At 39.4% G+C, this 15,824-nt stretch overlaps 1 protein-coding gene across 4 annotated transcripts; it reads left to right on the top strand.

The window, feature by feature from the left end:
* The first annotated feature begins 932 nt into the window (after window positions 1-932).
* Window positions 933-14,615, top strand: LOC124149626 (beta-1,3-galactosyltransferase 1-like). Of its 4 annotated transcripts, none has more exons than XM_048387860.1 (3): window positions 940-1,039; window positions 8,357-8,402; window positions 8,632-14,615. In XM_048387860.1, exon 3 carries the CDS (start codon window positions 8,680-8,682, stop codon window positions 9,712-9,714), a length of 1,035 nt encoding a protein of 344 aa, XP_048243817.1. In that variant the 5' UTR covers window positions 940-1,039; window positions 8,357-8,402; window positions 8,632-8,679; the 3' UTR covers window positions 9,715-14,615. The 4 variants fall into 4 exon arrangements, with proteins under 4 accessions (XP_046377301.2, XP_048243817.1, XP_048243816.1 ...); XM_048387859.1 differs by lacking the exon at window positions 940-1,039 and adding an exon at window positions 7,265-7,522; XM_046521345.2 differs by lacking the exon at window positions 8,357-8,402 and having other exon boundaries at window positions 933-1,039.
* Window positions 14,616-15,824: the final 1,209 nt, after the last annotated feature.

Below are 15,824 nucleotides of genomic sequence, written 5' to 3'. Positions count from 1 at the left end.
AATCACAGCCACAGCATCCACGCCCGCACCCGCGCGCGCACGAACACACACACACACACACACACACACACACACACACACACACACACACACACACACACACACACACACACACCACACACACACACACACACACACACACACACACACACACACACTTCACTCCACTTCCGCATCCTTCCCCACTCCCACCGACCCACATCACTCCACAATCATCACACTCCACTCCCACACCAGCCCCCTTCTCCGTCATTTCGGATGTTTCAGTAGCATTGTTTGTTTTGTTTGTTTGTTTGATGTTTAACGCCGCACTCAGCAATACTCCAGCTATATGACGGCGGTCTGTAAATAATCGAGTCTGGACCAAACAATTCAGTGATTGATATCATGAGCATCGATCCACGCAATTGGGATCGATGTCATGCATCAACCAAGTCAGCGAGCCTGACCACCCGATCCCGTTAGTCGCCGTTTACGACAAGCATAGTCGCCTTTTACGGCAAGTATGGGTTGCTGAAGACCTATCAGGAACGGGCGAGTTTAAATAGCTACTGAATAACCAACTTTCATGTAAAAGGTTTTGGACACTAAACCCTAGAGAAAAAGGACATCTTAATATAAGGTACTGTCATCTATCAGCAGAATGACAATTCATGGCTACTAAAACAGGTATGCTTTTCATTCACGCATATACATTTGTGTATTACCTCATCTTTTATCTCTGAAACAATTCTTACATTTACGTTGAAATCATTTTTCATGTCCTAAAGAAATATTTTTTTCTTTTTGGTTTATGTGTCGTAAAAACGAAAGAAAACAAAACAGAATATAATAAGCCGTCAGTTTGATAGCTCAAACTGTAAATAATTTCATTCTCATTTACTATTGAGACGGTCCCTGGTCAGTGATAAGGAAACCCTATCTCGGCAGTGCGCATGCCCGACTTAGTCACACCTGTATCATATAGGTTCACAAGAGATACCTTACGCCCTGGAAAATATGTGACAACAAAACAGACATGTGGACCTTAAACTAACTGGTATGTAAACCCACATTTATACGACTGATATTACAAGTATACAACTTTTGATGTCACAAAATAATGTATAATATGTGTCAGCTTGTCTCCCGAAACGACAAACGTAATTGCCGAACTGTTGTAGATGGGTGGTACAGAACCGCGATGTCTAACTTCACCGTTGACGTTAATGGTTGAACTATTAAACTTACTTGAGCGATTCAATATGTCGTCATCACAAATGTTTGGGGTTTTTTTTAAATCAATGCAGCTTTACAGGGTCGACATGATCAGATACGATGACATGGGGGTGTTGTAAATTCAAGTTATGAGATGACTTTATAACCCACGCCGGTTTGTGCAACTAAACACACAACTTCAGACACGGTGTTATGTTGTCGGATGACGCTCGTTGAGTGTGGGATGTTTTAATTTCAGACGTAAGTTAAATATTATTATACATTTAAGTTCGTTCACGATTAAATAGCTTGGTTTTTTTTTAAACAAATAGACGAGTATTTCAGTTCAAAGTAAAATATATTATTATGTTGCTGGACAAATATACAAGTAATTGTGTAATAAAATATCTTATGATGTTTTTGAACAAACATACGTAGGGTTTCGTTCTGGTGAGGACGTCTTTTGGTCGCTAAAACATACTATAGTAGTTGATTGGTGGATCTGTGTTTTTTATCCGTCGCAAGGTCATTGTTTTCAGGTAATGTTAATTTTTGTTTAAAACGACGATAAAATGATTACAAAGTACTGACATGTGGTCATGCTGCTTCATGTGATAATATTTTTTGGTATAATGTTTCGATGAATGGTTTCTCGAAGGTTTTGACACAAATGACTTAAAACACCGATGAGTTCTGGAACTAGGGCATAGTAAATTGTGGGATGGGCGCATAACAGGGGATATGGAAGGGGATATTTGGACGGCGGGGGTGGTGGGTGTTCGGGGGAATCATTGAAGGGTTGTGAAAGAATACTGAATTTGAAGAAATTGTAAAAAACATAATTCAAAGTTATTTTACAGTTAACTGGGATGTGGGCAAACTATCGAGGATGAATATCACATTTTATTTGTATCTCCTTGTACACCACAGGGAGGAACAACATACATTCCTGTATTTTATTTGATCCAAATATAGTGAAATTTTGACATATGTTAAACAGTCTAGATACCAAACAACGTAGAACACGTAATATTGAACCGAATTTGTAAAGAAGTTAAATATGTGTGCAACAAGTCTGTGGTATGTACTATAGGCCGACCTCTTAAGCACTTGACTAAAGATTGATTGATATTGAATGTGACCCATGTCGAAATTGTGCAAGAGCAACTCTAAATTAGGAAATCTTGATAACATTCAAGTGTTGCTCAATATCGAAAGAATGTATACGCAGTTTATTACTTTCTTTCGGGCAATTTGGCAGTCCTTGCGAGTTGAAGTTGTTGCATCACTAATTTGTTTGGGGTTACACTTTACCCTAATAACAAGGAGACAAGGTCTCTATTTCACATATCATCTAGGCCTAGTCGGAACATACGTGGCAAACGTAGAGTAAGTCCTTCAGTGAAATATAGTATTGCTATTTTTGCAAGAGTAGCATAAAATTAACATTTGAATGTTGATAAAATGTACGTACGTGTTATCATCATGATAACACATTACCGGACAATCCAAATGTGGGTTTGACTGTTGCACGCAATGACACACATTTCAAAATATGAAATAGAGTAAAATGGAATTAAACATTGTTAAACCAATTATTGAAGTTATTGCAGTTAGTTAACATGGTATCAATAAAGTTAGAAATAAGAAAAGAAATATGTAAAGCATTTCCTTGTTGAACATGTGGATGACAGTACTAAGTAATTCGTCAATCACAATTAATATTATTAGAAGTTACCAATTATACTTTAATAATTATAACCGAGCTGAAAAGTATTGGTGTAGCATTTTAATGATGCAAGAAACAGGATGAGTTAAAAAGTAATAGAAGGTGGGTTTCTACAATTCAGCATATGTTACTGTTTGTTTACTGGCTTTAGCAACAGATTGGCAATGTTACTTTCTCAGATTGGAATCTTGTTGTGGACAGGATTGGCATACCTGCCTGAAAGAAAGTAATAAACTGCGTATACATTCTTTCGATATTGAGCAACACTTGAATGTTATCAAGATTTCCTAATTAAGAGTTGCTCTTGCACAATTTCGACATGGATCACATTCAATATCAATCAATCTTTAGTCAAGTGCTTAAGAGGTCGGCCTATAGTACATATCACAGACGTGTTGCACACATATTTAACTTCTTTACAAATTCGGTTCAATATTACGTGTTCTACGTTGTTTGGTATCTAGACTGTTTAACATATGTCAAAATTTCAATATTTGGATCAAATAAAATACAGGAATGTATGTTGTTCCTCCCTGTGGTGTACATGGAAATACAAATAAAAAGTGATATTCATCCTCGATAGCTTGCATATTACACATGTTGCATATTTTGTTTACCTTGGAGTTTGTTTATATCTCCCACTCGCGATGCATAGATCATGCAATGAACATCTTGCCAATGACTTACAATATTTCTTTAAATTTGCATCAAACAGATACTGATCACAGTATATATGAGTTTTCAACATTCTATAATATAAACAATTGTTGGATAATGTCAACGAAAATGTCCCCGATTGTAGATAAATATATTTTATCCTCTGTAGAAAAGAATTGAAAATACGTTATCAGATGGTACGTATTGTTCATACAAAACCTTTCTAAAGCCCATATTACATAACATTTTTTCAGTTATGTAGTTATGTATTTCCATTCGTATCATATAACATCATTGTGTTCCCACATTTCTTGGGGTATCGCGATGAATTAACATTAACTATTGTGTATCAGCGTGGTTGAAATGTCGTACAGTGAAGCTAAGGCGGTGTCTGGTGACCTCGTCGTATCCTTATATACACATAGATAACACCGCGCCAGGGACACAGGACACAACACTATATGCTAATCTCTTGTCGAAGTTGTTTGTCAAGCAGGATCTAATATCGGGACTGTGTGAAATGTTATATTCGGGCAATTCGCTGTGCAGAGTTTCTTGGTCAGACTAGAAACCAATGATTGTGGGTTCGAATCCCGGTTCGCCCCGATTATATTTCTAGGTTTGTCAGCACCATACCCGTGCTCGTGGGTTTCACCAAAGTGGTAAACGTCTGAGACATGCATCACTTTGGGCTTTCCTCCTACATTAAGCTGACACGCCGTGATATTACTGGAATACTGTTAAAAGTTGGCGTTAAATGTTTCTGGAAACCCATTTGACCAGACAATGTCCTCTGTGGTCGGTGGCATTAACACATTTCAACATGTAGTTTCCATTGGTGCATTTTTTCTAATAGCGTCGACCGAGACGGTTCGCAAGTAGGAGAGTTTCGAGACGAATGATCTTTTTTTCCCAGAATTAAAATGGCACATGTTGATAGTATTGCGATAGCATGATAGCCGCCTTATTTTCCAACAGTCCAGATTTCGTAACATGTCTATTTTCTGGGTTCAGTAGATTTCATGTCGTCTCCTGCCCCACCGGTGGCACTCGTCACAAACACATGCAAAGGAAAGGCAACAGTTCACCTGGAAAAAAACGGGAACAGATGGTAAAAATCAAAATATGGAATTGTATTGGACATCATTTTCATCACTGATACGTCACACTTGGAAATGTCCTCCATATCTACCATGAAGCTTTTGAAAGCTTTACTGAGGCCTTGAATGTTGTAACTCTGATGAAACATCTTTCGAGCAAGAGCAGTATGACGCTCTTTGAAATCTTGGTAGAAAGAGCATCCTCGATTTTCCTTGGAATGTAAACACCATAGGCTAGAGCAACTTGAATATTGCTCGTCATAAAGGGAATGTTGACTGTTGGGAAGTTGAAGTCATCCTTCTTGTCATGCAGACTTGTGGCTAGACCAGAAGCCTCGGTTAAACTTCTTGGTCAAATTGCCTTGGTTTGATTTTGTCAATCCGAAAAGTTCCTATTCATATTTATAAAGAAGCAGATAAGCAAGAACTTAAGCACCATTGGTGCCAATTGGGATGCCATTTTTTCCCTAAATGTCTTACCCCATAATTCCAGAGATGTTTTTACTTAGGATTAATTTTCACAACTACTTTGCCCTTTACGCCAAATGAAATCTGTTTCAGCGGATAATCAAGACTGGTTATTATCTTGCATTGACGTGTCATATTTTCAGTACACTTGTCATGGCATTTCCCTCAATCTTTTACAAATTGTCCTGAACCTTTGAAAATAGAGATGTAATATGTCTGTGGTCATCACGTTTAGTGACACATGCCCCATGGATCAAGGAATGAAGTTTTCCTTAAGTGTGTCGTGTGGGATAGTGGTTTACAAATTTGAAAAAAATCATCACATTATTGAACTGGGTTCTTTTCTGAGGTTGCAAAACTTCAAGCAAATCCTTTGAATTTTGGAGAATCTCCATGATATTAATTACATTTGTTTATACACAAAGACAGACACAAAGAAAACCGTGGACACACTCAAGCTGACTACCCAAATTTCCCTGGGGTTAAATGAACGAGCATGCAATATAGGGATGCAATGCGTTGAATCGTTCTTATAAATGTCGGTACTATATTTATGTTCTTGTTGTTAAGGGGGCACGGGTGGCCCAGTCGTCTAAGGCGCCGCGATTCGCTGTGCAGAGTTGCGTCCCTTGGGCACGCCAGAAACCTATGATTGTGGGTTCGAATCCCGGTTCGCCCCGATTATGTTTCTAGGTTTGTCAGCACCATACCCGTGCTCGTGGGTTTCACCGAAGTGGTAAACGTCTGAGACCTGCATCACTTCGGGCTTTCCTCCCACATTAAGCTGACACGCCGCGATATGACTGGAATACTGTTAAAAGCGGCGTTAAATCCAACTCACTCACTCACTCACTCTTGTTGTTAAAGCTGTTAACAAGATACAGCGTGTAGGGAGACCTGGCTCGAGTCAGTTGGCAATTCAGCAATTTTGATAAAAGTCAATGAAAATCTAATTTTATTGTGTATCATTATCTATGTAGCAATTAATGAATACGCTGATTACATACGGACACTCTTAGGCGCAAACTTAGGCCACTCATTACAACGTCAAGACAGACAAGACCGCAATTTGTTGAGCATTACAGTAACAAACTCAAAGGGACCACTAATTTTAGTTCGTAATAACCGTAGTTCGTTATAAGCATATTTACAGCATATATACAACAAATGTCCGAGACTAAAAAAATGATTTCGTTATATAGGTCAGTTCGATATAAGCGTGTTCGTTATAAACGTAGTTAACTGTAATTTTCTTGTGTATATTGCTGTTACGAATACGGAAAGTAAACAAGGATAAAACAAAATAATTCATCTATTAAGGTTCAGTTATCAATGTGCGCATCTATTTATTATTATTATGATTCTAGGTACATATGACCATGTTCTGGTATGACAAATAATGCACAATATTGCGCAAAGTGTTTCATTTCATTCTTTTTCTTAGAGACCGCCTCCGTGGTCTAGTGGTAGAGCGTCAGCCCGGAGAGCGGCGCTCGGCATTAAAGGGCTAAAACAAGGACTGGTCGGCTGGGAGTCAGTATACTGTGTCTGAGTGGGGTATTCATGTTAAACTGCGGCATGGTATCTCAGTGGGCTAGCACTATAAATCGGCATCAGTTCGGACTAGTACAAGCAGCCACACACACACGTGCATGCACGTCGCTATATAAGTGCAATAATCTTGGACGCGACGTTAAACCCAATTTCACCTCACCTCACCTCACCTCACCTCACCTCACCTCACCTCACCTCACCTCTTTTTCTTAGAAGTGATCGGACTTCGATCTTCAGTGAGATTACGGTCAATACCCTATACAGCGGCGACATTCTCAAAGGAGACTATTTTTATGACCGGGGAGAAATTATTACTCTCCTAAACGTGTCTGATATACTCTATTTGTGTCATGCAGGCTGTAAAGCATTCCCTCGGCCCCTGACACCCCTCCCGCTCCAACCCTACCCACCCCCTAACACAACACCCCAAGCTTTGAAGACAATGTATATTTCAAAAGTGATTGGTCATTATATACGCTCGTGACTAGTGTTATGTTGCCAAGCACCACCAATACACACCAACACACATCCGGCTTCTTATCAGACACTAGGTCAGAGGGTTCGTGACAGAAATAATGGACCTTTGCTAGTCGCAAGGTTGAGAATGTCACAAGTCGGAATACGGATCCCACAGGAACCCTATGTTTGAGATTTGTTGCCCTAAACAACCATGTAAACAATGCGTAATCAAGTTTAGTTTTTAACGCACAAGCCACGCTCGGTGTTGATTTACGATAAGAGATAAGTAATTCACATTTGGTTTCATAATAACCTCCCAAGCCAACCTTGCGTCTGAGGCTCGCTTTGACCAAAAGAAGTGAGTATGCTTCTATTTTAAATATAATTATTAAATAATGTTCCAACAATATCCAATGGAACACCGAGAACGTTCTTCACTCAATATATGTATGTGCTGAATCTAATCAAATCGAAGAACAAACGCTTTAACAATTAACCTCCCCAACTGCTTTCTTAGCATTTCAGTTGCCTTAGAAATAGAAGGGGCGGTCGGGTAGCCTTGTGGTTAAAGCGTTCGCTCGTCACGTCGAAGACCCGGATTCGATTCCTGAGATCACTCACTCACTCACTCACTCACTCACTCACTCACTCACTCACTCACTAGAAATAGAAACATAAAACGTCAGCGCGGAAGATTTAACAGTTTCGATAAATGCTGTAAGAATGAGTGAGTGAGTGAGTTTGGTTTTACGCCGCTTTTAGCAATATTCCAGCAATATCACGGCGGGGGACACCAGAAATGGGCTTCACACATTGTACCAATGTCGGGATTCGAACCCGGGTCTTCGGCGTGACGAGCGAACGTTTTAACTACTAGGCTAACCGACCGCCCCTAAATGCTGTAAGAGATTCCATTGGGCGAAAATAGCAAAATAACCGTGAAAATTATATAAATGGGTCATTGAAAATCAGTGATGACACCTGGTGTTCGCAAAAAGTTTTATTCGGTAAATATTCTCAGCGTAGGACGAACCTGACTTGTAAATTTACAATCTACAAGGATAATAAGCACGCATTTTATTTGTAGACAATAAATCGAAATATTTATGAAATGTTAAAATTGGTTTCTGTATTATCGCAACGCAACCCAAGTTTTTTCGAACACACCGATTTTCAAATATTTGATTTACAGAATCAAAGTATTACAGAAAGTTAGTGTTGACGTCATCATTTCGAAGGTACGTAATTCCCATACTCCTTTTAACCAGGGCTGCTGAGAAATTGAGTCAGTGAAATAATAAAAATAATATATCAGAGAGACGACCTCCGTCATACAGTTGAGAACGTGGTGATTCTATACATTCTGTATTCATCAAAATGAGACCTGTGATATATATCATTGTATGTTACACGTGTACGTATGCATCCCAACAGGCAACAGTATAAACACATCCTTGTTTCTTTCAGATCTGGCAGAACTAGGATATTCAAGCTGCCAATGTGGCCAATCAGCTGATGGCTTACATTCAGAGTAGCATCCTACCCGTGGTATGTATCCATGTTATGGGCCGAATGGTGCGATGGACTCCTCGGCAGGTGCTGGGGACCGTGGGACTGACGTTGTTCATGACGTGGTTTCTGCTGGCAATTACAGTGAAGAACACAACACCAACAGCCACGTACCATCCAGGAACACCCACTAAAGACATTGTGGAGTTCTTCCATATACAAAGAGACCAATACTTTAATCTTCATCAGTATTCCTTTTCGATAAACAGTCGCCAATGCGAACGCGATGACACTGATGTTTTGATAATCGTCCATTCCAAGCCGGACTTCTTCGAGAAAAGAATGGTCATCCGGGAAACGTTCGGCTCAGCGAATCGTGTAGATGACACACCGCTTTCTATAGTGTTTATGTTAGGAAGGGTAACTAACCACACCCTACAAGAGCAACTCCAGCAAGAAGCCTACGACTATGGCGACATGGTCCAAGGGAACTTCATCGACCACTACAAGAATATGACCCACAAACACGTGATGGCGATGCATTGGGTGGGAGGACACTGCAACCGCGCCAAGGTCATTGTCAAGATAGACGATGACGTCATCGTCAACCCATACAATCTCGTCCACTACATCAAGAGGACATCAAAACATCATAATACTATTCATGGTATTGTCTTAAACAGCGAACAACCTTTCAGAAACCCCCAAGCAAAGTATTACATCCCGTATGCGCAGTACCCATTTGACACACTTCCGGAATACTGCCCGGGGTTTGCTTATATCACAACGCCTGATGTGTACCGGAAGTTACACGAGGTATCACGTGACGTTCGGTATCTCAATATGGACGACGTGTATGTAACAGGTGTTCTTGCTCTGAAAGCAGGTGTGAACAAAATTGGCATTGAGAAGATGATGTTTGATTGTGGGCGTTCGAAACGGAAGTTGTATTCGCTAAGTTCCTATATATTCGTGCTTAACGAGGATGGTGCCTGCAAACTTGATCCCCACGTGCTATGGAGTGACGTCAAAGAGAAGTGATTGTTACTCATGTTATTTGACTGATTTAAATTGTGTCAATTGACCGAGAAGTTCTCGCGATGACTCAGTTTAAACTCATGTTGAAAGGTTAACTGCAATCTCTTCTGTGTTCATATATCTTATTGTATGTGTTCTATCGTCTTGTCGTTTGTATAATTTATCATTTGTGTGTTTTCATATGTATGGTATATTTTCTGTCGAGTGTTTCTTTCTGTTTTGTGATTTGACATCAAGTAAACAATGGCAACTGAGGTTTCAAGAACGCCACAGTAGATCTCGGAAACTACGTCCACATGAATTGTAAAATATATGTATAATCATTATGTTCAGGGGAAACATGTTCAACACTCTTGCCAAATTACGTGGGTAATTTCAATTTAAACAAAGGACTGACACTGACCCTGACCCTGACCCTGACCCTGACGAGGAGATTTGAGTTCGTATCTTTTGTATGCTTCATTATTTCTTCTGTCTCAAGGGTGTAGGAATTACCATATGTTGATGATCTGCTCCTAAGCGAGAGCTCTGAGCGTAAACCTCTTGTAAATGCATGGAAGACGGCCCCTCTGTGTCACAACAAATTAAGTACGTCCTCTCCGTAAAAACCTGTCTCAAATCCTTAACAAGATATTTATTTGTGTTTCTATGAACGGGAACAATTTAAAATTATATATAATTTGAAACCGCTGTTTGAGCTATTGTTCCATCAGAAAATGTTAATTTGACACTAGCAAGAAAATATGTCGTCTTTTTTTCATTTAAGCTCCCATATCCCACATCCATCCGTCAAGAAAGGGGGTAATTCGCGGTCGTCATCCGACTAATCTTTTTTATCTCATAATATCATTCACAAAAAAAAGAACATTAATTTTGTTGTCGCCATTGTTATATTTTATATGCCGTCACTGGCTATGATGAATATTGTTCCATTATCATTAGTATTTAAGACTTAGGAAGTATGGGTTTCAAATCTCTAGCTATGACGTAGCAGTATCGTGACTGACGTGAATTATTCAAGGGGGTCGTAATCAATTACTATCAAACAGACGTTCATACATACAGATAAAAATGATCCTATCCCTGTCAACTTGTAGATATAGGTAGAACTTCCTCGTGTCGAGGATCTCCACGACAGGTAGGCCACGACAAGTAGATAGTTGTTTCCGGATTTTCATCCATTTGATTACAAATCAGTAAATTACTTTTTATTGTATTTTTTTCTAATGACAGGGTTTACACTGTTGCCCATTATAAAAGAATCTCTGCTAAAAGCAGACGTCATGCCTTTGTGTAAAATTTATACATTATTTCTAAAAGCAATAGTCATACCTTGTAAATTAATACATAACTTCTAAAAGCAAAAGTCATACCTTTGTAAATTAATACATAACTTCTCAAAGAAAAAGTCATACCTTTGTAAATTAATACATAACTTCTCAAAGAAAAAGTCATACCTTTGTAAATTAATACATAACTTCTCAAAGCAAAAGTCATACCTTTGTAAATTAATACAGAACTTCTCAAAGCAAAAGTCATACCTTTGTGTAATTAATACTTTATTCCTGTCATTTTTATATTGATCACTAAACGTAAGTAACAGACGGGTAAAGCCTTGTTTGTATAGTGGAATTCAACCTCGCTAAGACTGCCCATTGAATCCAGCCACAAACGTACAGTCGCATTTGTGGTGGCCTTACCCGATTTTCATTGATCCTAGTTGATAAATACACACGACACAGGCGGGATTGAAAATGCAATCTGTTGTATTTACCCTTGTATCAGTGTGCTCTGTCCATGTCAAGAGGGCTAGACGCCGTGTGTGGGTGCTTCAGTCACATAATCCATAACCCACTGCTAGCATTCCTGTTTCGTCAGTCTAATAACAAACTTTTGAGAAGGAAATAAATTATTCCCAAAAAGTTGAGAATGCAACTGAAAAATCTGCTCTCCGGGGAATTAGCACTCATTTGATGATTGGATAAGAGGCGATTTGTACCATGTCTTGGAAATGATGGAAATTATATACTTCTTGGGGAATAAATGTATATCTTGATACATAATGTACATGCTTTTCTTACAGAGTAATATAATTTGAGTGGACGGTGTACTTGTGGAAAGGATGTTCTGGCAATGATATAGTTCTTGTGGCATAATGTATGGGAGAATGGTGTACTTCTATGATGTTATGGAGACAATGAAGGCTTCGAGAAGAACATGCAAGTTCGACATTGACGAGCCTGTTTTCACTATGTCGAAGTAAACGGTGTTATATACAAGAACGTACCAGCTAGACCTGTTTCAGTAGTCGAATTCTTATGACTGAAATTAATACTTCAAACTGTTCATGAAATAGAAAATCTAAAAGAAATCCCATATGTTAGCGGCGATTATTCTCCTACACAAAAAGGGCGGTTCCATCATTTTGCAATAGGTACGAATAAGATAGTAAAATCATGCTGGCCTTGATCAAATGTATCCTACTAGCTATGCCATTTCCCATGTAGCCTACTGGTTATATAACTGCCCATTCTGGCCTACATTTTGGGTGATTGTCCATTTGGGGTAGTGATTATTGAGTTCTTGTCCATGTGGCATACTGATTTCAATATGGGCGTCATATAACTGTCAACGTGTTCTACTGGTTATATGATTGTCCATGTGGCCTACTGGTAAGTTGACTGTCCACGTGGCCTACTGGTTTATATGATTATCCACGTGGCCTACTGGTTATATGATTGTTAATGTGACAAACTGTTTATATAACTGTCCATGTGGCCTACTGGATAGATGATTGTCCATGTGGCCTACTGGGTAGTTGACTGTCCACGTGGCCTACCGGTGATGAGATTGTCCATGTGGCCTACTGGTTATATTATTGCCCATGTGATCAACTTGTGATGAGATTTTCTATCTGACCTATTGGTTTATATGATTGTCCTACTGTTTTTCATAACTGTCCATGTAATCTACTGGTTATATGATTGTCCGTGTGGCCTACTGGTGATGATATTGTCCATGTGGCCTACTGGATATATTATTGTCCATGTGATCTACTTGTGATGAGATTTTGTATCTGACCTATTGGTTATATGATTGTCTTACTGTCTGTTTTCATAACTGTCAATGTAATCTACTGATTATATGATTGTCCGTGTGACCTACAGGTTATATAATTGTCCGCGTGGCCTACTGGTTATGTAAGCGTCCATGTGGCCTACTGGTTGTATGATTCTCCATGTGGCCTACTGGTTATATGACTGTCCATGTGTTCTACTGGTAATATGATTGTCCATGTGGCCTACTGGTGATGAGATTGTCCATATAGCCTACAGGTTATATAATTGTCCGCGTGGCCCACTGGTAATATAATTGTCCATGTGGCCTACTGGTGATGAGATTTACCATGTGGCCTACTGGTGATGAGATTGACTTATTAGTTATATAACTGTCCAAATGGCCTACTGGTTATATAACTGTCCAAATGGCCTACTGGTTATATAACTGTCCAAATGGCCTACTGGTGATGAGATTGACCATGTGGCCTACTGGTTATATGACTGTCCAAATGGCCTACTGGTTATATAACTGTCTTGGTGAGCCTACTGGTGATGAGAATGACCATGTTGCCTACTGGTTATATGACTTTCCAAGTGGCCAACTGGTGATGAGATTGTCCAAATGGCCAACTGGTGATGAGATTGACCATGTGGCCAACTGGTTATATGACCGTCTATGTGGCCTACTGGTTATATGACCGTCTATGTGGCCTACTGGTTATATGACTTTCCAAGTGATTTACTGGTTATATGACCGTCTATGTGGCCTACTGGTTATATGACTTTCCAAGTGACTTACTGGTTATATGACCGTCTATGTGGCCTACTGGTTATATGACTTTCCAAGTGATTTACTGGTTATATGACCGTCTATGTGGCCTACTGGTTATATGACTTTCCAAGTGGCTTACTGGTTATATGACCGTCTATGTGGCCTACTGGTTATATGACGTTCCAAGTGACTTACTGGTTATATGACCGTCTATGTGGCCTACTGGTTATATCACTTTCCAAGTGACTTACTGGTTATATGACCGTCTATGTGGCCTACTGGTTATATGACTTTCCAAGTGACTTACTGGTTATATGACCGTCTATGTGGCCTACTGGTTATATGACCGTCTATGTGGCCTACTGGTTATATGACCGTCTATAAGGCCTACTGGTTATATGAGTGTCTATGTGGCCCACTGGTTATATGATTGTCTATGTGGCCTACTGGTTATATGATTGTCTATGTGGCCTACTGGGTATATGACCGTCTATGTTGCCTACTGGTTATATGACCGTCTATGTGGCCTACTGGTTATATGATTGTCTATGTGGCCCACTGGTTATATGATTGTCTATGTGGCCTACTGGTTATATGACCGTCTATGTGGCCTACTGGTTATATGACTGTCCAAGTGGTCTACTGGTTATATAACTGTCTTGGTGAGCCTACTGGTGATGAGAATGACCATGATGAAATATATTGCCTAATTGGGATACGGGGATTTCTAGGGGAAAGCGGTTGGTAGGGGTTCAGACACATTCAATCGAAACATAATCGGTTTGTTTTTTTGGCTTTCGTAAAAGGTATTCCATTTCATTTTAAAGAGTAAAAGAAACGTTGCATCCATGTTATTTGTCTTAAGAATTTTATTTTAATCAATTTGTCCAAATCACTCCAGACGCATTGGATTCTTCTTGGACAAATCGACGACCGGACAACCTTGAAATATATATAAGAGCTCATTGTATCAATGCATTTTTATACGTAGTTTTTTCCGTTTTCACAGTGATGTGTATTGTAAACCTGTCATTTAAAACCGAGATTATACAGAGAAATAAAATTGATATCTTAACAAATTGTAACAGTTATTATCATTTTTATTTTATATAAATTTACCTCACGGGATGAAACTACACAGCAATGGAAGGACGTCTTTTGAAGGGTTTCCAGGATTTATATAGTTTCGTAAAAATATAAGATCATTAATCGACCACTTGTCAATAGGACTTTTCTGTTTGCGTTATAACTAATTTGGCGTTATAATGAGGTGAAAAAGTTCAATAGTTATATGAGGCAAGGTAAATACGGCCTCCGTGTCTTTTAATATCAAATATTTCAGGATGAGTCGATAACTTTGTATCGAGGCGAGGACTTAATATCTTTTATCGACGCGTAAGAATTATATATTCAATATCAAATTGTGTGTGTGTGTGTGTGTGTGTGTGTGTGTGTGTGTGTGTGTGTGTGTGTGTGTGTGTGTGTGTGTGTGTGTGTGTGTGTGTGTGTGTGTGTGTCCGGACTGATGCCGATTTATAATGCTAGCTCACTGAGATAGCATGCCGCAGTTTACGCAGTTTAACATGAATACCCCACCTCAGGCACATTATACTCCTAGCCGACCAGTCCTCGTTTTAGCCCCTTAATGCCGAGCGCCAGACAGGGTAACAACAAGTACCATCTTTTAACGTCTTTTGGTATGACGCGGTCGGGGATCGAACCCCGGACCTTCCGCTCTCCGGGTGGACGCTCTACCACTAGACCACGCTCTACCACTAGACCACGGAGGCGGTTGAACATCAATGAACACAGACGAGATACACATTGATGTTGAGCTTAATATGTAACATGAACAGTTCATGTTTGTTCAAGACTATTACACTTCTTGTGGTGTTCTAAGTTTAACTGCATAACTAAAATTTTAAACTTCAACAAGTTATTTACTGCAACTGATCATGACTGACGAAAGAAGTCCCTAATGAGATCCATCTGTTCAACCAATCAGAAGCTTGCATTTTACCTGTCCGCCATCAAAGTTGGGAGAAAAACATCCTGCGAAGAATATCTCCCGTGGAAATCAATATTGGTGATAAAGTCAAATATCAGCACTGCATAATCAAATGTTATTCAACACAAACAAGTGTTTGTTTGTTTGTTGTTTAACGCCGTACTCAGCAACAGTCCAGCTATATGACGACGGTCTGTAAATAATCGAGTCCGGACAAGACAATCCAGTGATCACGAGCATCGATCTAAGCAATTGGGTTACAATGACATGCACC

Source organism: Haliotis rufescens, unplaced genomic scaffold (genome assembly GCF_023055435.1).
Source record: "Haliotis rufescens isolate VD_foot unplaced genomic scaffold, xgHalRufe1.0.p SCAF_7, whole genome shotgun sequence".
Classification (NCBI taxonomy): domain Eukaryota; kingdom Metazoa; phylum Mollusca; class Gastropoda; order Lepetellida; family Haliotidae; genus Haliotis; species Haliotis rufescens.
Note: the sequence above shows the minus strand (reverse complement) of the source record. Positions and strands in the feature narration are given on the sequence as shown.

What these genes read in the sequence shown, in the direction of transcription:
- LOC124149626 (XM_046521345.2), top strand. Translation starts at nt 8,680, where the DNA reads ATGGCTTACATTCAGAGTAGCATCCTACCCGTGGTATGTATCCATGTT.